This window comes from Adiantum capillus-veneris, chromosome 21 (assembly GCF_014529385.1).
Source record: "Adiantum capillus-veneris isolate H3 chromosome 21, ASM1452938v2, whole genome shotgun sequence".
Lineage (NCBI taxonomy): Eukaryota > Viridiplantae > Streptophyta > Polypodiopsida > Polypodiales > Pteridaceae > Adiantum > Adiantum capillus-veneris.
In genome coordinates, this window is record NC_140951.1 from 116,097,820 (window position 1) to 116,121,454 (window position 23,635).

Here is a 23,635-nt window from a genome sequence, read left to right on the forward strand (position 1 = left end):
CTATGATCAAGAACCATCTCTGGTTCTACTTTCAATGACCCATCATCTCGAAGGTCATATCTCTCCTGCAAAACATGACAAGGATTAGCCACATACTTCTTCAATAAACTTACATGGAAAACAGGATGCACTTTGACATGAGAAGTCAATTCCAAATTGTAAGCTAATGAACCAATGAGCGTCAAAATTTTAAATGGCCCAGAAAATCGTTGAGACAATCTTTTATCCTTACCAAGAATCAAATGAGACTTCTTAGGAATAACCTTTAAGAAAACCATATCACCAATTTCATACTCCACAGCACGATGTTTCTTGTCATAATACAATTTATGTCTCTTTTGAGCTTCTCTAATATTCCCCCTGATTTTGGCCAACTCGTTATCCATTTTCTCAAGCATCTCACGTGATAGTTCTACCTTATTCCTCGAGTTAAGAAAATTTATAGGTGTGGGACAGTTGTAGCCATACATTGCCTCAAACGAAGTCATCCTAATAGATGAGTGATATGAACTGTTATATGCGAATTCAACCCAAGGTAGATATTCATTCCAATTAGATTGGTTTTCATCATTATACATTCGTAACATATCTTCTAAAATACGATTCACTCTCTCCGTTTCCCCATCAGTTTGAGGATGAAAAGCAGTAGACATGCGTAACTGGGTGCCTATAGAGTCAAAAGTCGCTCTCCAAAATTGTGAAGTAAATTTAGAATCTCTGTCAGACACTATACTCTTGGGCATTCCATGCAAATGAAATATCTCTTTCACAAACAAGCGTGCAATGGTCAATGCAGTATCAGTCATTTTTACAGGAAAAAAGTGAGCTTTTTTTGTGAGTCTATCTACCACCACAAAGATCGAATCATACCCTCCACGAGTAGTAGGAAGTCTAATGATGAAATCCATGGATATAGACTCCCACTTCTATAAGGGAATGTCTAAGGGTTGAAGGTCACCAGGCATCTTCTTATGCTCAATCTTAACTTGTTGACATTGAAAGCACTCACGCACATAATTCTTAACATCTAATTTCATACGCGGCCAAAAGAATGAACTTTTCATCTTTTCGTATGTCTTATTCAATCCAGGATGACCAGAAAAAGGTAAATTATGACACTCATGCAGAATTTAACTCTTAAAAGTAGAATTTGCAGGAATACACAAGCGGTCATAATAATACATATTTCCATTATACAAGTGATATCTGTTCTCATATATCTCACCAATATTTTCACGCAAGAATTTCAAAATAGGCATATAGAAAGAATCATTTTCAACTTCAGCATGTATGTCATCAATCAAGTTGGACCGCACAACAACAAATTACACATGGGCCTACGACTCAATGCATCGGCAACCTTGTTCTCTTTCCCAACCAAGTATTTAAGATGAAAATCATACTCACATAGCAGATGCAACCAACGATTTTGCCTATTGTTAAGCAGTGGTTGAGTGAAAATATACTTTAAACTCTGATGATCAATCCTTAATTCAAATTTCACACCAAGCAACAAATGACGCCAATGCTTCAATGCATGAACGACAGCTCCCAATTCCAAATCATGTACAGGGTAATTCACTTCATGTCTCCTCAACTTCCTAGATTCATACGCCACAACTCTCCCCTCTTGACACAAGACACATCCCATTTATTCCCCACTTGGGGTAATCATTCCCGTAATGCCTATTGCTCATGTGCGAGCAATAGCCATTACATCTGGCGACCACGATGCGTGATGGACGGCCTGGGATGAATATGGATGCGCACTAGGTTAGAGGGTCTGCCTGACCCTGCGGTTCCAATTGTAGGAAGACGTCGGAGGAGCGGCGGTTCCGATGAATTTTTTTTTTCTTCACCGCAGACTGAGGAATCTGTATCTCCATCACCAAGCCCGACGCGTGGTAGGCGTTTGCGGCGAGCGAGACGTACTCTACGTAGTCAGTCATGTCCTCCTGTCGTACGTTCACCCTCACCCCCACAGGTTGCTCCACCACCATCTCCGGTAAGCAGTCCGGGAGTATCTCCGCCACTGTCTCCACCTCCCAGTGCTCGTCAGCATTTTCCGGGAGGAGGAGGAATAGTTGGGCAAGGGGTGATGGCTCATCCTCAGATTAAGTATAGTTGGTTTCGAGATCTTTCGAGTGAAGACCCTGATGCACATTTGGGCCAATTCAATAAAGCTTATGGATTGAATCATCCTGGGGTGGTGACTCCTCTCCATCAACAATCAGTGTTTGAATCTACACTCTGAAGGAAAGCTGCGAAATGGTTGTGCGAATACCCTGATGATCATTTCCAGACGTATGCTGACGGATCCATAGCATTTCAATGAAGGTTTCGAACGTAAAAGACAGTCCCTCAACATTTGGAGAAGCTTCGAACGCTCCGGTAGAAGTCATTGCCAGTGGAGGATTACGCTGCAAAATTTTGGATACTTTTGCAGAGGGTACCTTAGGCACAAAGGCCGCCAGCTGAAGTGCTGAATGATTATTTTTTGCGGGGACTCAATAAGGATCTCAAAACGGCTATGGAAACAGTGGATAAGGTAACTACTCCACTGGATAATGTAATCGCTAGGACTATAGTAGCAGGCGAGGCTTTAGAGGATACGTAATCTCCAAAGAAGTCAAAGAAAAAAGATAGGAAGAAATCTCATCACAAGTCGCAAGACACTGGCAGTGATAGTTCGGAGTCGGAATCTGCAGTATCAGATTCCTCGGACTCAGGCAACAGCCATTCGGGGAAAGAATCAGAAGAGACACCGCAGAAAAAATCCCAGCGTCACGGGAAAGGTGTTTCATTCGGATCGTCGGAATCGGCTGCGGTGGCTAAAAGTCTGAAGGAACTATGGTGTACCCAATGTCAGAATCCGGGCCATGCTACTCAGAAGTACGCAATGAATCACAAGTGGTGTGCAATTTGCACGACCAATACTCATAATACAATGGAATGTTATTTCAATGGCCGGGGTTGTCAGAGTCGAGGGGACTCTTCTACCTGGCAACAACCACAGATAGGGCAGGGACAAGAGCCTGCTGTGGCGATGGCTCATGCTCATACATCAGAGACGCCTGTGCAAGGTCAAGCAGAAGGACGGGGTCAAGGGGTAGGACGAGGTCGAGGAAGAGGTGGCCGAGATCCTAATCGCCCCAAGACATGCCTTTTCTATTTGGGGGATGGACACTGGCGATCAGAGTGTACTGAAGATATGGAATACGATCGGAAAAAGCAGGAACGCGTTGTCGAGAAATTTGCGGTCTTGCCAGGAAAGCACCGGGCTTATGGCTGTGAGAGTTTGTGAGAGAACTCAACAAAAACTATATGAAGGAGTTAAACCATAGATGCCATGAAGACTAGGGTTTGGAAAGAAGTGCAATCAAAGAAGACTCACCCTTTCTCTCTTGCACTCACACACACACAAAGAAAGAACGCAAAAGAGAATGTCAAAACAATACGAAGATGAAAACATCAAGGCTATGGTCATATCCTATCATGGGTAATATGAAAGGGTTAATGGATGAGTTAATGGCATTCAATCTTGGCTGACCAAATAGGCTACGAATTGTTCTTTGGAATTGTAGTTTTGTGCTTACCATAATATATATATTTTGTCTAGTGATTGGGATTAATTGTGTGTACAAATCCTCTTGGTTCATAGCAAGATAACTACGCTTACATCAAAAGAAAAATTATAGTCTATGAGAGGTAGTATGATGGGATCCGGTGATAGAAGTATTTCATTGAGCCTTTCAGGGCCGAAGAGAAACACTATACGTTGTTGAAAGTGTATTTTACGGCTAATCCATACGTTAATTCTAATAGATCGTACAGAGTGAAAACGATAGAAATGATCATCATGTGGGTTATTCATCTAGGATAGTATGTGAGAAATGTAGATATGAGAGAAGTGAAGAGATGAGAAGTTTCCCTCCCAAGCCCTATTCTTGCCTGTAGGCAATAAGGATACTGCGGGGAGAGATGTACCTGTAGCAAAGAGAACCTAGAGAGGATGAATGAATGAGAGAGATAGGTTTGGTTAAGGAGATGAGATTAGATACATATATATATGTTGGATTAGAGATGAAAATGAAAACAACAAGAAATCAAGAAAACATCAATGTAGAACACATCTTACTTGAAACCCTTCGGCACCATTATTGATGGAGAGAGAAGAAGAGTGGATAATTCCACTTTGATTGATACGCCAAGTACAACACCTTCTTTGGTTAGAGTTGATCCTCCAAGGATGGCGTACAAGAATGGCTAGTTTTCCTCTAGGAGAAAGTGTAGGCTTGGGCTTATGTTAATGGGGCTAAGTACAATTAGGCATTACTACTCACTCCCTCAAGAATTCCTCTCATCAATGGCTTGAATGCTTGAGTTCTTTTCAAGGAAGAAGAGGTCCCCTTTTATAGGTGAAGGGAACCCCCAAGGGTTTACACAAGAAGAAAGGAGCCAGTGTGAACAGGAATTGGAAAAGTTGGAAATGAGCTGTCCCTGCATGATGTGGGCAGACTGGGGTCCAATATTTTGATCATATCTCCTCAACCGTGGCTCTAAATAAAAAAGTAAAAATATGGGCAGAAACTTCAGCTCATTAGCTACGATTTTCATTTTAAAATCATTCTCCAATTCGGATTGGAACCTTGTGTAAAAAATTCATCAAAATAGGGTCCATTTATGGCAGCAAAAGTCTTCATGTGGTCTCCTTAGCCTTGACTTTCATTTAATTCCAAAGGACACCTCATGCCATATGAAAGCATGACATTGCTCCTTGACAAAGTTTTGTAACCATGCTTGCAATAATGCATTAAAATAAGTGTATCTTTGAAATCATGCCACCTAGTGTCCCACTAGGATTTGATTCTCTCCTAGTAGCTATTTAAAAAGAAATATAAGAAAAGTATAAAAAATACATAGAATATATATATATATTGGAGTTTACCCTAGATATAGGATCTAGCTAGGGTGTGAGATGATAATGAAATAGTAGAAATAAAGAATCAATGCTTTTTGCCCCAAGTTAAAGAGGCGGAGCTATAGACACTTTTCCCATAGTATTTTTTGATGGTAAAGTAAGAATACATTACCCTTGAGATAAATAATAAGATGAGATAGAAAGCTTATTTTTATACTTACATATGCATATGTACATTATAGGAAATATAATTATGTATCTAAAAAGTTACAAGATAACTCTTGTAGCATGTGTTCCCACTATGTACATGTCACAACACGACATCCACCCCCTCTAAACCTGCACATCCTCCGGTATGTGCCAAATTATTTCTTTGTAAGATCATACCTCTTGTACATCTTCCTTGCTTTCATCTTCACTGGATGATTCCAGAGCTTCATTTTCACTTTGATCTTCACCTGTGTTTTTATCTTCTTCCTCATCAGCATTTGCTGGATCATTGTCTCCTCTTCTCTTAAAAATTTTGATCCTTTTTCGTGCAATGGGAATCTTTACTTCTGTGCCATCTAGTTTAGACAAGCTGTAAGTAGCATTTTCATGCACATGTTTTACAACATATGGTCCAAACCATCTTTTTGAAAACTTACGCATGACTGTGTGTTGGTTATCAAGGCTACTATCATACACTAAAACCCAGTCACCTTTGTCAATTGCTTTGCTCCTGAGCCGATGTCGCTTATCAAAGTAGTCCTTGTTTTTCAATCTTGCATTTTTGAGTCGTTCTTTTGTAGCTTCAATGTCTCCAGGTCTTCTCTCTAGCTGCCTTATACGTAGTGCAAGGAGATCTTCCCTACTAAGCCCCTCTTGACAAGGTAGTACATTCCATGTAGGAATTGTATCTTCAATCCGCATCACTGGCTTTTGACCATACATTAGCTCCGCAGGCATGTAGCCACTTACTGAGCTATGTGTTGTACGATCAGCCCATAAAGAATATGGTAACAGTTTTGGCCACTCACCAACTCTTCCTTCGCAAGCCTTGGCCAAAGCTTTGATGATAGGAGGTTGCCCTCTTTCACTCTTTCCATTGCCTTCAGGGTTGTAAGCTGTAGTAAGAGAAAGCTTGATCCCTAATCTAGAAAAGAACTCCCTTGCTTCTTTGGCATCTAGTTCACCTCGATCTGCAGTGATTTTTCCCACACAACCATAACGGCAAATCACCTCATCAAGAAGGAATTTTCACAGAGCTTCTGTGGTCTTAGCTCTTAATGCTCTTCCTTCAACCTGGTTAGTTAGGTCCTCTCGTGCAAGAACCAAGTATCTCATCTGCCAGAGTCCTAAAGGCATCGTGACTGGATCCACAACCCATTTATGGTGCATGGCTAGTGGATATGTAGGGTGCAATCCATCACGATGTCGAACATTTGAATACATTTGACAAGTTACACATGACTCTACAAACTGAGATACATCTTTATACATACCCTTCCACCAATATTTTTCTTTCAACTTGGAGAAGGTTTCCCACACACCCCTGTGTCCAGCCCATAGACTCTCATGAAACTCTTGCATGAGCTTTACTTGAGTCTCTTTTTTACATATAACCCGTTGTGGTGTAGCACCCTTTTGCTTAGGATGCTTCCACAAGTAACCATCCCTTAAAAAGTACCCATATGCTTTCCTGTGTATCCTCTTGAATTCTTGTTCAGGCCAATCATCCTGTTTTGTTAGAGTACTCAAGTACCTTCCAATCGAAAGCCAATCACCTTCATAAAGATCTTTCAAGAACAATTCAAGTGAATTAGTCATGCAGACATTGTTACCTTTGACATGAGAGATAGAATAGAATTTTGTGCCTACATCATCTCCCTCATCAATCATTTGTGACTCATCTTCATACCTTGCCCTTGATAGCATATCTGCCACTGTATTGTCTTTACCTGCAATGTGCTTAAACTCGGGATTTAAGGACTTAATGTAGGCAATCCACCGCAACATAGCAATGTCTGGTGTTGAGCAGCTTGTAATCATCCCAAGAAGTGGTAGACAATCTGTTTCTACAACCACACATGCACCAATTAGGTACTCTTTTCCACTTTTCAAGGTTGTAACCATACCCCATAACTCTCTCTTTATCTGTGGATAGTTTCTTTGGCGAGCACTTAGTACCTTTGCTCCAAATCTTACCACATACCTGTGTCCTTCTTTGTCATCTTGCCCTATTGCCCATCCAATCCCTGTAGGACTGGTATCTACTGTCACAATCACTGGCCTTTGACACTCATAGTCTACCTTTCTCAAAGTCGTTGCTGACTGGAGTAACTCCTTTAGCTTCTTCATGGATTTTACATGTGCTTCTGTCCATTTAAACTTTTGATTCTTTCTAAGCAGCTGATAAAGAGGATCAGCTACATGTGCATAATGTGGAATCCAAATAACATAGAAGACACATGCTCCCAGAAACCTTCTAACCACAGTGATGCTAGTGCATGTTTCTTTCATTCTTTGGATGGCATCTACCTTTGATGGACAAGGTTTCCTACCATATGGCCCGCACATGTGCCCCACAATGAGCACTTCTTTGACACCAAACATAGACTTTTTCCCTGACAATGTAAGATTCACTTCTTCCAACCTAGACAAAATTTTATCACAATCATTTATGTGATTTACCACAAACCTGCGACATCCCTTGAGATCCAAAGCTTCATCTTTGTCACTTTCTTCACATCCTTTGATAGGCAAATCATCAATGAAAGGCATTGTGATTTGAGGAATAAAGTCACGTAAGACCTTATTCATCCCATTCATCATATGTGCAACCGAGTTGGTTGCTCCCTGTGGCAAGGTACACATCCTTACCAAACCCAAAGGTGTCCTCATGGTTGTCAAGTCTTTGCTTTCGATTGCAAGCTGAAATTGATCATACCCTGAGTAGAGATTCCCCATTGAGTAGATTGCCCTCCCTGCAAATGCCTCTGCAAATTCATCCACAATTGGACCTGTACCTACATTTCTAATTGTCACCTTGTTCACTGGTTGCATATCTTGGATGAAGCGTAGAGAACCATTCTTCTTTGGAACTGTGAACCACCTGTTTGAGTATGGAGCACAAGAAGGCTCCAAGATTCCCATTTTGATTTTCTCATTCAGTAGCTCTACTAACTTTGGCAAATGAGCCTTTGGAACCGGAATAGGCCGCAGATTCCAAGGCACATGAGGTATTGTGAAAATTACCATAGGAGCTACAATATAAGGATCAACACATCCTATCTCATGTGGCTCAAATGCAAAAGCCTTACCATGCTTTGAAAGCATTTCTTTGAAGCACTTTGTCTCCTCCTGTGTTAGAAAATCCTCGCAACCAATCTGCAACTCTTGAAAAGACTCCTTTGTGAAGGTATGCCCGATCTTTTTACGATTCCGCAAACTTGGTTGTAAAGAAGCCTGTTCAATCTTTTCCCTGTTGTTGGGTGGTAAGGGTGAAGCTACTGGTTTCACCTTCTTTGCTACACTCTTGTATTTAGTTTCAACATGGACTTCTGGGCCAACTGTTTGGTTTTCTTTAAAGGCTTCTATTACTTGATACATTTCCATAGAGCAAACTTCTACAACTTCATTTTCAATATGCAAACTAGACCTCATTATAGCATCAAGCTCACCCATAGTATCTACAAAAGAAACTTGTTCACACAAACCCAAAACATTTTCAGCAGGCTTTAGCAACCCACTCTTTTTCATGCCTATTTGTACATTATGCACATATTGCCTCTCATATCTCTTCAAATCTTCAAGTTTTGTAAAACATACTGATCCATTCCTTGTTACCAAGGAGCTCATCGAGAAAGTTTCATCTATTTTTGGATCAGGCGAGACCCTTTTTCTTTCTGTACCACTGCAATCCCGCTTTACAATGGTACTTGGCCAAAACCCATCATTTCTCTATGATCATGAAACTCTTTGCTCACCTTTGGTAGAGGATGTTCTCTGAGGTTGTCACGATTTCTTTCATGGTTCACACAAACTGTGAGAAATTGGACAGCTCGTTTACCATCTTTGCTACGTATCCTAGCATATGCTGAACCATCATCCATTACCTTTGTTTCCATTCGAACTCCCACAATGTAGGGCTGTCCAAGGATGAGATGATATGAAGATGTATCCTGTACAAAGAAGTTTTGGTCAATCTTTACATCACCTATTGTCACCTTCACACTTGGACATGCTGCATACAATTCACCGGATGAGTTGTTTGCCACTTTTACCATCCAGCCATGATCTGTGTCCATCGGCCATTTGCACTTGTTGTAGAGACTCTTTGACATTATGTTTATTTCTGAACCATGGTCAATTAAGGCAACAAATGGCTCTTCAAGATCACCTACCTTGACCAAAGTTTCTGTAGTAGCCCTTGCCCAATGACTTCGTGAATAGTAACTCCTAGGAATATCTTCAACTTCTTTATCATCACTTGAGAAATGCACTTGCTTCACTCTCCCACTAGATTGGTAGCATCCTACCACAACTCCATCATTCTCCTTATTTTGCAGTTGCATCCCTTGTGTCTTTGAGGTTTCCCCTTCAACCTATGGACGAGAAACTTCAGCAAGGGTTTGCCTCTTTCTCTTGATGATGTCAATGATCTCCTCATGGAATTCACACTTTGCAATGCCAAGAACTTCTCCCAGAGTAAACTCAATCTTGCTATTCAAGATCCTTTCCTCCAAGACTTTCTTTAAATCTGTAGCAACCTCAATATCAGATTGTAGTTTATAAGTTGGGCCTTTTGTCTTACCTTTCATTGGCTCTTTCTTCTTTCCTGTTGTAGACTCCTCCATGAGTACTTCAGGTGGAGATGCTCCTTGTGTTGAGGGTGTTTGAGAAGGCATTGTGTCGCTTCTTCCCCCACTTCTAGAAGCTCTTTTTGATGGTCCTTCATCAGCATTCTCACATCTGCGCTTCTCTTCTACAATTGCCTCATTTTGTTGGCATTTTGTAATGTAGGCATGCACTGACAATGAGTCCACTGGATCATTCCATCCTGTTTCTAGACGTATGCAATCACCTGCTTCATGTAGAATCTCTTTTGTAAGCTTTCCCTTTGTAGCTAATTGCATGACATTTGGCCAAATTTGACCATGATGGTCACTCACTTCTTCATCACAAAAATGTTCAATTTTTACTCCATAAGTAGCTGCCTCAACTGAAGAGGTGGCATGCTTGGTTGCCATATCTTCAACTAAGGTTTGCATTCCCCCCTTCCCAAATTTAGTTCTCAAGGGTAGACCTGTCTCTCTTAAGTGGATTTTACCATCCTTAAAAAAGACAACATCTTTTGACAAAGCATCACTAAAATCATCACAATCCCTTCTTACATGGTTTGTACTATCACACCAAATACATCTATTCACAAACCCTTCTTTGGGCTGTTGTCTTTGCCTAGGAAGTGGCCCTGATGGTTGGCCTTTTTCTTCAAGCTTTGCAAACTTCACCTTCAAGTCACGCATTCCCTTCACAAGCTCATCTAGCATGGACTCATCAAACTTAGGAGCGATAAAAGTAGGCTTTACCATTTTGTCAGAAGTTGAGGTGGAAGGACTTGTAGTGTTTACTACCATCTTGTCCCTTCTTCTTTGTCGTTTGGCAAGCAGTGAGACAGCACCTTCAACCTCATTCCAGTCGGTCTTTAGTCCTTGCTCAACATCTTTATCTTCGAGAAGAAGCTCCAAATTTTCTTGAAACTCTTTACCTGCAGCTTGTAAGAAAAGATCTGTCTTCTCTGCATCTAGTGTGGCCCTTTCTGTCCTACTGAGTTGTGCATAGCGCCGCTCAAATTCCCTAAGTAGCTCTGTTATTGATAGTCCTTGCTTTGGCTTGACTACCCATTCTAAGAATGTCCTTTTGGTCACTCTCTCAGAGTCCTCCATGAAATATTACCCCTTTAAAGCTACTTTGAGTTCTTCCCAATTTCTCCCATTCCCATCTTTAATTGCCCTAACATGCTCCCTAATTTCTGGAGCAACAACTAGCTCAAAGCATTGAATCATCTCACCTTCTGACACGCGATGCAGCTCCATCTCCTTCACATACTCGCATAAGTACTTGGTTACATCTTTGCCATTGAACTGATCCATTCTGTTGATGACCGCTTGTATGGCCTTCGTTGCTGAAATCTCCCTTCTTTCAGTAGCATGTTGTTGTTGCATGAATGCTTGAAACATTTGCATTTTTGCTGGGTCAAAATGCATACCCTGTTGCTCAACATGATCACCCATGGTTACCCACAAACTCTCACCCTAGCAGATTCACGTCGGGTTCACCAAAAATATGTCGAGAAATTTGCGGTCTTGCCAAGAAAGCACCGGGCTTATGGCTGTGAGATTTTGTGAGAGAACTCAACAAAAACTATATGAAGGAGTTAAACCATAGATGCCATGAAGAATAGGGTTTGGAAAGAAGTGCAATCAAAGAAGACTCACCCTTTCTCTCTTGCACTCACACACACACAAAGAAAGAACGCAAAAGAGAATGTCAAAACAATACGAAGATGAAAACATCAAGGCTATGGTCATATCGTATCATGGGTAATATGAAAGGGTTAATGGATGAGTTAATGGCATTCAATCTTGGCTGACCAAATAGGCTACGAATTGTTCTTTGGAATTGTAGTTTTGTGCTTACCATAATATATATATTTTGTCTAGTGATTCGGATTAATTGTGTGTACAAATCCTCTTGGTTCATAGCAAGATAACTACGCTTACATCAAAAGAAAAATTATAGTCTATGAGAGGTAGTATGATGGGATCCGGTGATAGAAGTATTTCATTGAGCCTTTCAGGGCCGAAGAGAAACACTATACGTTGTTGAAAGTGTATTTTACGGCTAATCCATACGTTAATTCTAATAGATCGTACAGAGTGAAAACGATAGAAATGATCATCATGTGGGTTATTCATCTAGGATAGTATGTGAGAAATGTAGATATGAGAGAAGTGAAGAGATGAGAAGTTTCCCTCCCAAGCCCTATTCTTGCCCGTAGGCAATAAGGATACTGCGGGGAGAGATGTACCTGTAGCAAAGAGAACCTAGAGAGGATGAATGAATGAGAGAGATAGGTTTGGTTAAGGAGATGAGATTAGATACATATATATATGTTGGATTAGAGATGAAAATGAAAACAACAAGAAATCAAGAAAACATCAATGTAGAACACATCTTACTTGAAACCCTTCGGCACCATTATTGATGGAGAGAGAAGAAGAGTGGATAATTCCACTTTGATTGATACGCCAAGTACAACACCTTCTTTGGTTAGAGTTGATCCTCCAAGGATGTCGTACAAGAATGGCTAGTTTTCCTCTAGGAGAAAGTGTAGGCTTGGGCTTATGTTAATGGGGCTAAGTACAATTAGGCATTACTACTCACTCCCTCAAGAATTCCTCTCATCAATGGCTTGAATGCTTGAGTTCTTTCCAAGGAAGAAGAGGTCCCCTTTTATAGGTGAAGGGAACCCCCAAGGGTTTACACAAGAAGAGAGGAGCCAGTGTGAACAGGAATTGGAAAAGTTGGAAATGAGCTGTCCCTGCATGATGTGGGCAGACTGGGGTCCAGTATTTTGATCATATCTCCTCAACCGTGGCTCCAAATAAAAAAGTAAAAATATGGACAAAAACTTCAGCTCATTAGCTATGATTTTTATTTTAAAATCATTCTCCAATTCGGATTGGAACCTTGTGTAAAAAATTCATTAAAATAGGGTCCGTTTATGGCAGCAAAAGTCTTCATGTGGTCTCCTTAGCCTTGACTTTCATTTAATTCCAAAGGACACCTCATGCCATATGAAAGCATGACATTTCTCCTTGACAAAGTTTTGTAACCGTGCTTGCAATAATGCATTAAAATAAGTGTATCTTTGAAATCATGCCACCTAGTGTCCCACTAGGATTTGATTCTCTCCTAGTAGCTATTTAAAAAGAAATACAAGAAAAGTATAAAAAATACATAGTATATATATATATTGGAGTTTACCCTAGATATAGGATCTAGCTAGGGTGTGAGATGATAATGAAATAGTAGAAATAAAGAATCAATGCTTTTTGCCCCAAGTTAAAGAGGCGGAGCTATTGACACTTTTCCCATAGTATTTTTTGATGGTAAAGTAAGAATACATTACCCTTGAGATAAATAATAAGATGAGATAGAAAGCTTATTTTTATACTTACATATGCATATGTACATTATAGGAAATATAATTATGTATCTAAAAAGTTACAAGATAACTCTTGTAGCATGTGTTCCCACTATGTACATGTCACAGCACGACAGCGTTGCAGGGAAATAGCCTAGTGTGGCTATGGTTCAGATCGAAGGACTAGAGGAGTCTTATCCAGTGGTCTCATTAATCATGCGATCGGGTAAAAATGTGGTTCCAACTTCCGATGTAAAGATTCCGGATTGGAGGGCTCAGGAAGAGGTGCGGAAAAAGACTGTCTCCTGGTTGCCACAATCCGCACCACCAGTGAAGATGGCAGGACCATCGACTATGCCATCGACTGTGGGCGTGGAAATAAAGGAAGGAAAAGCTGGAAAAAAGAATGATATTAAAAAACAAGAGGATTGGAATTCAGTTTGGAAAGAGGTCCTCACGTCACCAATTCAAGTACCTCTGGGTTCATTGCTGAAATTGGTCCCGAATTTCCATAATGCATTGCTACGACAAACGGCCACTGAGCTGAGGAGAGTCGCCATTGGGAAAGTTGAAAGCGAGGAGGATGATTCAGCCCCGTTGCCAGCGAATAGGATCACGGATACCCGCATTCTGGAGATTTCAGTTCGATACCATGGAACATACCTTGACAAGGTACTATTGGATGGTGGAGCGGGAGTAAACATTATCACCCAAGCAGCTTGTGAGCGTTTTGGTCTTAGTGATTGGGAGCATGCACTCTTTGTAGTCCGCATGGTAGATCAAAGAAGAGTGCAACCAGTGGGTTTACTTTGGGGCATTGTTTCTGATGTGGCGGGCTTATCCTTTGCTGTTTCCTTAGTAGTCTTGAATATTGAAGATCATAATCAAGATTATTACATTATCTTGGGGAGACCCTGGTTACGACAATTGATGGTAAAGCATAATTGGGAAGCAAATATGCTTACAGTAAAGAAGGGTAGAAGAAAAGTGCGTGTGATGTTGGGAACATGCAGACAGCTAGTTCAGGCAGTCTGGTTGGTGATAGCAGAAACAGTCAATATGGTGGAAGGATTAGAAGAGAATGAAGAGGAACAATTTCTCAAAGCTAATCCGGATTTGGTTTCTTTATATCTTGTGGATATTTATCTGATTCCGAAAGGGAATTCGGTGGGGATTTCAGGAACTCCAGCAGGAATAGGGGAGCAACAACAGGTGCTTCCAAGTCTTGAATCATTGGAGGACGTGTTTCAGCAAGAACGAGCGTTTGAGGCGCAAATGGGGAAAATTACAAGGGTTAAAGAAGATGAATTAGAGAAGGTTTTTCTTGGGGAGCAAGCGGAGTCGCAGCCTATATACATTAATAAGCAGCTGGAGGCCAGTTTTAGAGATGATTTGATCAAGTTACTAACAGAGTTTAAGGATGTTTTCGCATGGGAATATGCGGATATGCAGGGATTGGATCCTAAGTTTTATCAGCATACGATCAATCTGAAACCGAATGCGGTGCTAGTGAAGCAGAACTCATACAGGATGAATCCAAATGTGGCAATGCAAGTTAAGATAGAAATTGATCGCCTGTTGGAAGTGGGTTTTATTACCCCTATTGATAATCTGGAGTGGATTTCTCCAATTGTGGTAGTACCAAAGAAAAATAAGCAAATTGGAATTTGTGTGGATTACCAGAAATTGAATGCAGCTACTGTTCCAGATCCTTTTCCTCTTCCATTTTTGGATTCCATTTTGGATGATGTAGCAGGACATGAGATGTATACTTTTTTGGATGGATTTAGTGGATATAATCAAATCTGAATGGCATTGCGGGATCAGCCAAAAACAACATTTATTATCGCATGGGGTGTGTTTGCCTGCACAGTGATGTGGTTTGGATTGTGGAATGCACCTTCCACTTTTCAAAGGGATATGTTTGCAATTTTTGCTCCTTATTTGACGGATTTTATGAGAATTTTTCTAGATGATCTCAGTGTTTTTGGAGCGCAATTGGAGCATTTGAAGTAATTATGGTTATGCTTTATGAAATGCAGAGAGGTGAAGTTCAGGTTGAATCCTTTAAAGTGTGCATTTGTTGTTCGCAGTGGCAGGCTATTGGGGCATATGATGGTATTTCCGTGGATCCGGATAAAATTGCTGCAATTATGGAAGCGCCTCCACCACGGAACCAGAAACAGTGCCAGATTTTCCTGGGACAAGCTCGTTGGCATGTGAGGCATTTGCGGTTTGTTGTGCATTTAGCAATCCTGATTACTCAGGCAGCTCATGCTATCGATTTTGAATGGACACACGAATGTGACTTGGCTTTTCGAAGATTAAAACTTCAGCTATCCAAAGCTCCGTTTATGCTTGCACCGAATTGGGGTTAGGATTTTCATGTGTTTGTGGATGCTTCGGATCGAGCTATTGGCAGTGTGCTGATGCAAGAACAAAGTCAAGGATGGTTCCGACCTGTCTATTATGCCAGTAGACGATTATCATCCACAAAAAGAAATTATTCCGTAACCGAAAGGGAATGTTTAGGGATGATTTATTCAGTAAAGAAATTTCGGCACTATCTGTTGGGCCGACGTTTTTTCTTCCATGTGGACCATTCGGCTCTTTTATACCTGGTAAGGCAACAAAATTTGACGGGAAGATTGGCCAGATGGGTTCTTTTGCTGCAGGAATTTGACTTTGAGGTCATACATCGGCCAGGGGCTCAGCATGTGGTGGCTGACTACCTATCCAGGTTAGATTCCGGAGAGCCACCGACGGGTGTAGCTAATGAATTTCCGGATGCGTCTCTGTTTCTAATAGGAGTAGCTGCAGAGGCTATCACAGTTCCGCAACAGGCAAGGGTCATTCCTAGCATCCCATGGACATGGTATGAGGAGATGTTTCATTTTCTCGACAGTGGCGAAATGCCTTCTTTCTTGTCCAGCCATCAGAGAAAACGTATGGCTATTAGAAGCAGGAATTTTGAGATTATTATGGGAAAGCTCTATTATCGTACGGTGGCATAGGTATTACTCAGATGTGTACTACCACAGGAGCAGGAAGCAGTATTAGAGGAAGTCCATACTGGTATTGCGGGAGGTCACTTTGCAGCATTAATCACAGCTCGAAAGGTTCTCCAATGTGTATTATGGTGGCCCACATTGTTTCAGGATGCGAGAAATTATGTGCAATAGTGTGATGTGTGTCAGCGGTTGGGGCAACCTACCAAACGGTCCAGAATGCCTTTTCAGCCAATTTTGCCCTTGGAGCCTTTTCAAAAGTGGGTTTTGGATTTTGTTGGTCCTTTTAAACCAATGGCAGCTCACACAGAAAATAAGTATATCTTGACAGCCACGGATTACACTACCAAATGGGTGGAGGCATGGCCTTTGAGAGATAACACTGCAGTTTCTGTGGTGGGATGCTTATATAAGGATATCTTTTCTAGATATGGCTGCCCTATTGAGCTAGTTAGTAACAGGGGAAGTCATTTTTTGAATAAGGTGATGGAGAGAATGCTATGGTTTTATTTTGTATTACACAGGAAATCTTCTCCATATTATCCTCAAGCAAATGGGAAAGCAGAATCAACTAATAAGCAATTGATTCGGATTTTAACAATGTTTGTGAATATGCATCGAACGGATTGGGATGTGAAACTTCCTTCCGCCTTATGGGCCTATCAGACAGCTTATAAAGTGGCAACAGGATTGACTCCTTTTAAGTTGGCATTTGGCATGGAGGCAATCACTCCGGTTTAGCATGTGATTCCGAGCATGCAGATGTTGATTGCGGATCGGCTTCTTCCAGAGGATTCTGTGATTTATCGATTGGATGTTTTGCAGGAACTCGACGAAGAGCGGCTGAAAAGCTTTGCGGAGCTGCAGGATCTGCAGTCTCGGCGGAAAAAATGGTTGGATTGCCCGAAAGCACGGCAATTTGTTCGGGGACAGCTGGTCCTTGTCTTCAATTCTTGCCTCGGGAAGATGCCGGGGAAGCTTAAATTACGGTGGTCAGGACCATTCAGGATTTTTCAAGCATGCGGGCCCATCACTTTTTATTTGGCGGATTTACGGGGGGGGGGGGGGGGTTATTTCTATGCATGTCAATGGTTTCAGACTGCGCCATTATGTTTCACCTACCACGGTTCAGTGCCCCTTTGCTGTGGTACATGAGCCGGAAGCGGCCCTAATCATGATTGGGGATTCTTTTGCATGAAATCTTGGAATGCGGGAAAGGATCTATGATGGTTGCGACACCATGGATGTTGGAGCTATATATACCGGCCCCTATGCTATGTATAGCTCCACTAGCAACCCATCAAAGCTTGGCGCAGGCGGAGAGCAATAATTATAAGCAATAATAATGAGCGCTGCAGCTCTGCCTTGCGAGCATGAGAGGTAGAAGAGAGGGAACACTTTCTTCTCCTTTTTTTTTTTTTTGCAAACCCCAAAGTGTGTATAGAGCACACACTGAGTACACATATATAGTGGGGACTCCTAGCTATACATAGCATAGGGGCTGGTATATATAGCTCCAACATATTTGATTGGGGGTGTTGGAGCTATATATACCAGCCCCTATGCTATGTATAGCTAGGAGTCCCCACTATATATGTGTACTCAGTGTGTGCTCTGATACCATATTGAACTGGAGGGAGAGAGCGCATGTGGACAAGAAGAGAGAGAGAAGATACCATCATATGCAAACCCCAAAGTGTGTATAGAGCACACACTGACTACACATATATAGTGGGGACTCCTAGCTAAACATAGCATAGGGGTTGGTATATATAGCTCCAACACTTGAACCCCTAGCTCGATCCTTGCTCCTTAGGATCCTTGTCCTGATAGCAAGATAATTTTAAATGTTTAAAAATTGCTTGTGGACATATAGACAACACAATGGCTATCCTTTTGGAAATACGGCAAACCATAGATCTTGCACACAATGCATATGCATTGTGGGAAAACTCTATGGCTTGTCATATTGCCAAACAGCTTGTCATTGTGTTTTTTTTAAGGCTCCTTAGCTATTTTAGGGCTTGAAAATCGCTTGCGGATATAAAAACAACACAATGGAAAGTTGTTGGCAATACGGCAATCCATAGAACTTTCCCTCAATGTATATGCCTTGTGGGCAAGCTTTATGGCTTGCCATATTGTCAAACGCATCTCCATTGTGTTGTTTTTAGGGACACGAGGCAATTTCAGCGCTTGAAAATCGCTCGCAAACGTATAGACAACACAATGGAGAGCCGTTTGGCAATACAGTAAGCCATAAATCTTTCCCACAATACATCTGCATTGTAAGCCAGATCTATGGCTTGCCGTATTGCCAAAAGGCTTGCCATTGTGTTGGTTTTAGGGCCGCAAAGCTATTTTAGGATTTGAAAACCGCTTGTAGACATATAGAAAACACAATGGCGAGCCATTTGGCAATACTTCAAGGCATAGAGTTTTCTCACAACGCATATGCATTGTGGGCAAGCTCTATGGCTTGCCGTATTGCCAAACAGCTCGCCATGGTGTTATTTTCAGGGCTGTTTAGCTATTTCAGGACTTGAAAACCCCTCGCAGACATGTAAACAACACAATGGCGAGATGTTGGCAAAACCGAAAGCCATAGAGTTTTTCCCACAATGCATATACGTTGTGGGTAAGCTTTATGGATTTCCTTGTTGACGAACGGATCGCCATTGTGTTGTTTTTAATATGCGCTATGGGTAAGCTCTATGGCTTACCATATTGCCGAATGTAGCTTAACCTAACCTAACCTAACATAGCTTAACCTAGCCTAACCTAACCAAACCTAGCCTAATGTAGCTTAACCTAACGTAACTTAGCTTAACCTAACTGAACGTATAAGATAACCTAACCTAACATAACTAAACGTATCTTAACATAACCTAACTTAACGTAGCTTAACTTAACCTTATTACCTAACGTATAAGATAACCTGACCTAACCTAACTTACAACCTAAGCCTAACCTAAAACATAAACCCATCAATTGCATAATTTTAAAAACGACATGATTCATTCAAACAAAATTTCTTCAAAACAAGATTTTTTCATAAACAAAAACAAATTTTTTTCATAATTCGAAACGAAATTTCACATCACAAACCATAATTTCTTTTACAGCATTCAAAGTTTAAAGCATGAGTTCTTTTTTATTAATATACAAATTAATTTAATTAAATTTAATATCCATTTAAAGGTTCGAGCACTCACATTCATCCTATTTGTGCAATAAAAGAAGTTGTAAATGCCCCGGAACCTGCAAAAACGCACACACAAACACAAAGTAAAACCCTAAACCCTAAATCTACAAGTAAACATGAAAACAATCTCCTGTAATGTTATGGGCTAATCCACAAGCAAGATTAGCACTTCTGACAGCTTGTTTCGCACCAGATCTATAAGAGGTGAGGAAGAAGAGATCTTGAGAAAAGGCGAAAGAAGAAGAGAAATACCCAAAGAAAGCCCATAGTTTCATTTTTTGCAGGTACCGTCAGTACAGAAATCCGCATAGGTGTCAGAAAACGCATCGAAAAGAGCGTCGAAAACTACATGCATGCTCACGTCGGAATAGGCAACAGAACAGGGGTTGGAAATTTGAAAATCAACTTTTTTAGAAACTTTAGCTCCCTCCATACATACCTAGACATATACCAATGCCCTCAGTGACGCCGGAATTTAAGTGACCTCTTGTAGTGTTTTTTTCTTTTAGAGGATCCTTCAGCACAAAAATGTATACTTGGTGCATATTAATATGCCTAGATGCTATAGATGTCTCAAGTATATAAGACCATATACTATAGTGCTTTTAGATTTTGCATCTGTAGGTAGTCATATAGATGAGGCATTTTCTAGGGTTTATAAAAATGTTCTCTAGGTCCTCACAGACATTTTCTATGAGCATTTTCTTGACTCACCTAGACGGTAACTCCAAGAGGCTGAGCAATAATTTTTTGTATGGAAACTAGTGATAGCAGTAGATGGAGTGCACACCCATTGAAACAAGTCTCCACGCCTCTAGAGTATTAGCTTCAAAGTTCATTGCTCCATATATCACAACATAGGAGCTTTCGTACCAAGTTTATTTGATAATTCACCTTTCTTTTCACAAATATATATTTTTTATACCGAGGATTACCTTTGGAATACATTGCACCATGAACGATATTTTAGAGGTACTGAAAAATATGGTACATTTTTATAACCTTATGTGCAAATGTTTAGTTTTTCTTGCATGACAATGCAATACTCAAACACATCAGCAAGAACAATGACTATTAAGGAAATTCAATCTATGTGATAGCAATATCTTGCTCCCTTTAAATCTCAAGTTGCACCCAAAATACATGGCCATACAAATGAAAGGCATATTGGGGACATCAAGATATTGCAAAATGCTTTCAAAATAGAGGCTAAAGAGGATTTCTAACAATCCATAGCTAGTTGCTGAATATAAAGAAGTGTTAGATACATTTATTTATGGTTACTTGATATAGATTTCTTCGCTAATTTAGGCTCATTTCGTTGAAGCAAGAACTTGGGTTCATTCATCACTAAAAGATTCATTTTGATTTGGGTTCAAATTATAGATTTGAGAGAAGCGTCTAGACACCTAAATGTATATACTGATCCAGTTGAAATATAAGCAACACCAATAGTGAACTATACAGGTACATTCTATAGACTTTTTGGCAATGAATTAGTGTAACCTTCTAAAAATGTCCATGTTGTCAAACAAAATTCTTAGTTCATTTGAAAATTATCCCTTCATCTATGTACTTATTTGTGGTCCTCTCTCTCTCTCTCTCTCTCTCTCTCTCTCTCTCTCTCTCTCTCTCACTCACACACACTCACACAAACACACACACACACACACGTATGCATGTACAAACTTCCCTCATCTATATACTTATTTGTGGTCTTCTCTCTCCTCTCTCTCTCTCTCTCTCCTGCACGCACACATGCGCACACACACACGTGCACGTGCGCGCACACATGCATGCACACACATCATTTTGTTCAATTATTGTGATTAAAATGTTAAAGTCTTTTGCAAAAAACTTCATGAACATTGAAATGTTGACTTTTCTTGGGTCCTCCATGTGGCTATGTGTGTGCGAGTGCGTTGGGAGAGAGGCATCTATGCATGTGAAAATTTTTATTTGGTCTAATGAAAACTACACTAAAAGTTGTTGGAATGCTATAAGGAATTAAAGTTGATTGCATGTGATAGAGAAAGCGAGGATTTCAAGGTGCCTTTTGAATTCTAGCAAATGTCTCAACCAAACTTACCTGTTTTGAACTAAAGTTTGTAACTTTGCATGCTCAAGACTCAATTTTTCTCTCATGTGTGGAGTGTAAAACAACTCTCTCTCTCTCTCTCTCTCTCTCTCTCTCTCTCTCTCTCAACTTTATCGAGCGAGGGAGAATTGGTTGCTCTAGTCAACAATGCCATAGACAACACAAATGAGCTTGCATGTGTAACAAGAGCAGGCACCTACACATCACAAGTATGGGCAAGATTTCCACGTCCTTATCATAGGGTCTTTTGAAGTTGACCCTGAAAGCCTCCACTCTTTCCATCCACCGTTTTTTCAAGCCAAAAGCAAAACGTACTTGAAAAAGGATTCTTGCAAACATTGCTAGTAATTTTCATATGTTAAACATGCAATATTACAAAATTAAAGCATGATATGGCATAACTACCTCCCCTCTTTCATGTTCACCCATAGGCTGTGTGTGTGTGTAGGTAGGTAGAGAGAGAGAGAGAGAGAGAGAGAGAGAGAGAGAGAGAGAGAGATAAAAGAAGAAGTTATCGCCACACACACACACACACACACACACAGAGGGACTTTTAAGGACTTACTCTAAAAACTATAACTCGGAGACATTCCACATGCAAAAAAGCTCCCACCATGAACAACATTTGCACTCAAATTTCTTTCTATAGATGCTGGTGGACATCTTCTTTGAGGTATCAAAGTAATTAACAGCCCTCAAGGTTATTTGTAGTAGAATAATAAACTCAAACATAATCACTAATTACTCATAGCTATAAACACTCATACCTACTTAATAAGGAGAGTTCATGAGTTGTATTATATATTGTGAGAGAATGGCACTATGATATTTATCAGCTCTGCTGGCAACAAAATAGGGAAAGGATGGTTGATTGACTGATCAAAATTTGGTGCAATTGGAAATTTGTGATCTGATGTAGAATCAATAGTAGAGGTCGAGGTCGAAGGAAAGGGTCCATGTGGCGGGGGCCGTATGGTCGATGGTGACAAGGCGGTTAGTGGCCAAACCTCGGGCGCCCAAGAAATCACCTGTTCCACCCACCACTGTGAGGTAGCGCACGGGGTCGACCTCGCGAATTTGGCCCAGGATGGAGATAGTGCCCTTGTAGTCACCGTCGGTGATGTTGGCCGTGAAGATGTGGAAGAGCGTGTAGCCCACTTTGCTGTTCAGTTGCCACAAGCCCTGAGCCACGCCGATCTGCTGCGAGGTGTTGGCGGGGCCCTCCGTCAGGGGGTCCTCGAAGGTGGAGGTGGTGCCGAAGGAGTACGGATTGGGCCACGTCACGTTGGGTGACAGCCCGTATACAGAGTTAAAGTAGTCCTTGTTGTCCACAGTGGGGTTGTAGACGGTGTTGTGCAGGTAGAAGGTGAAGGCGCTAGGACCGCACAAAATGCGATCGGCGGCCTTCTGCTTGCAGGCACGATATGCATCATGACTATAAGCTGCAGGAGCGGGAGCGGGAGCTGCAGCTGCTGCTGCGTAATAAGCTGGCAATAGCATCACCATGATGCAAATGACAGAAGCTAGCGCAGAGGCAGTCATTATTTGTACTATAGCTACGGGCTCGTACAAGTTTGTTGACAGCAGGATGTCGTACGTGCCGCAGTAAAGCAGGCAATTGAATATTAAAAAATACGGCAATCTGCTGCACGAGCTATAGCTAAGGTTGATCTGTATGTATGAGCCTGCTCTTGCATGTCTTTATATAAGGGTGGAGTGTTGATCCAGTCTGCGCAAGTCGGGTCCAGTAGACTGACTTTTATCGTTGCAAGGCGGGTCCAATAGACTGACTTTTATCGCTGCTGGCGCTGCAGTGTCCCTCTTCGCCGTGGCAGTTTGGAAAACAAAATTCAATTGTTTTTTAAGAACCGGATACAAGGGTGGACACTCGTCGTTGTTGACCAATGAGAAAACGACGTTGCACATGGACAGGGGAAAGCAGAAAAAGTACGCGCTGATTAAGTAAAGCCTAAACTTCAACACGCTGGTGAAGTTCCATCAGAAATGGACTCAAGGTTCTCCAATAGTTCCATCAGAAATGGACTCCCAATGTTGGAGAAAAATCAATTTTTCAAACATACGAAATTCGATTCAAAGAGGAAATTTTCAAAATTCCCAATTTTTTTTGTAATTACTCTTTTTTCTTAAATTTTTCAAACGGAATTTTTCCTTCTCCCCCTGCCTTCATCCAGCTGAGGCACACTTTTCCCAA

At 41.1% G+C, this 23,635-nt stretch overlaps 1 protein-coding gene across 1 annotated transcript; it reads right to left on the minus strand.

Annotated features, from left to right (window-relative positions):
• Positions 1-22,047: 22,047 nt before the first annotated feature.
• LOC147431588 (pterocarpan synthase 1-like) lies at positions 22,048-23,101 on the minus strand. The gene has a single exon (XM_086494607.1). It carries the CDS (start codon positions 22,963-22,965, stop codon positions 22,345-22,347), a length of 621 nt encoding a protein of 206 aa, XP_086350733.1. The 5' UTR covers positions 22,966-23,101; the 3' UTR covers positions 22,048-22,344.
• Between the last annotated feature and the right edge of the window lie 534 nt (positions 23,102-23,635).

Bases quoted from the DNA above. Each gene is read 5' to 3' on its own strand.
- LOC147431588 (XM_086494607.1), bottom strand. From the start codon at position 22,965: ATGACTGCCTCTGCGCTAGCTTCTGTCATTTGCATCATGGTGATGCTA.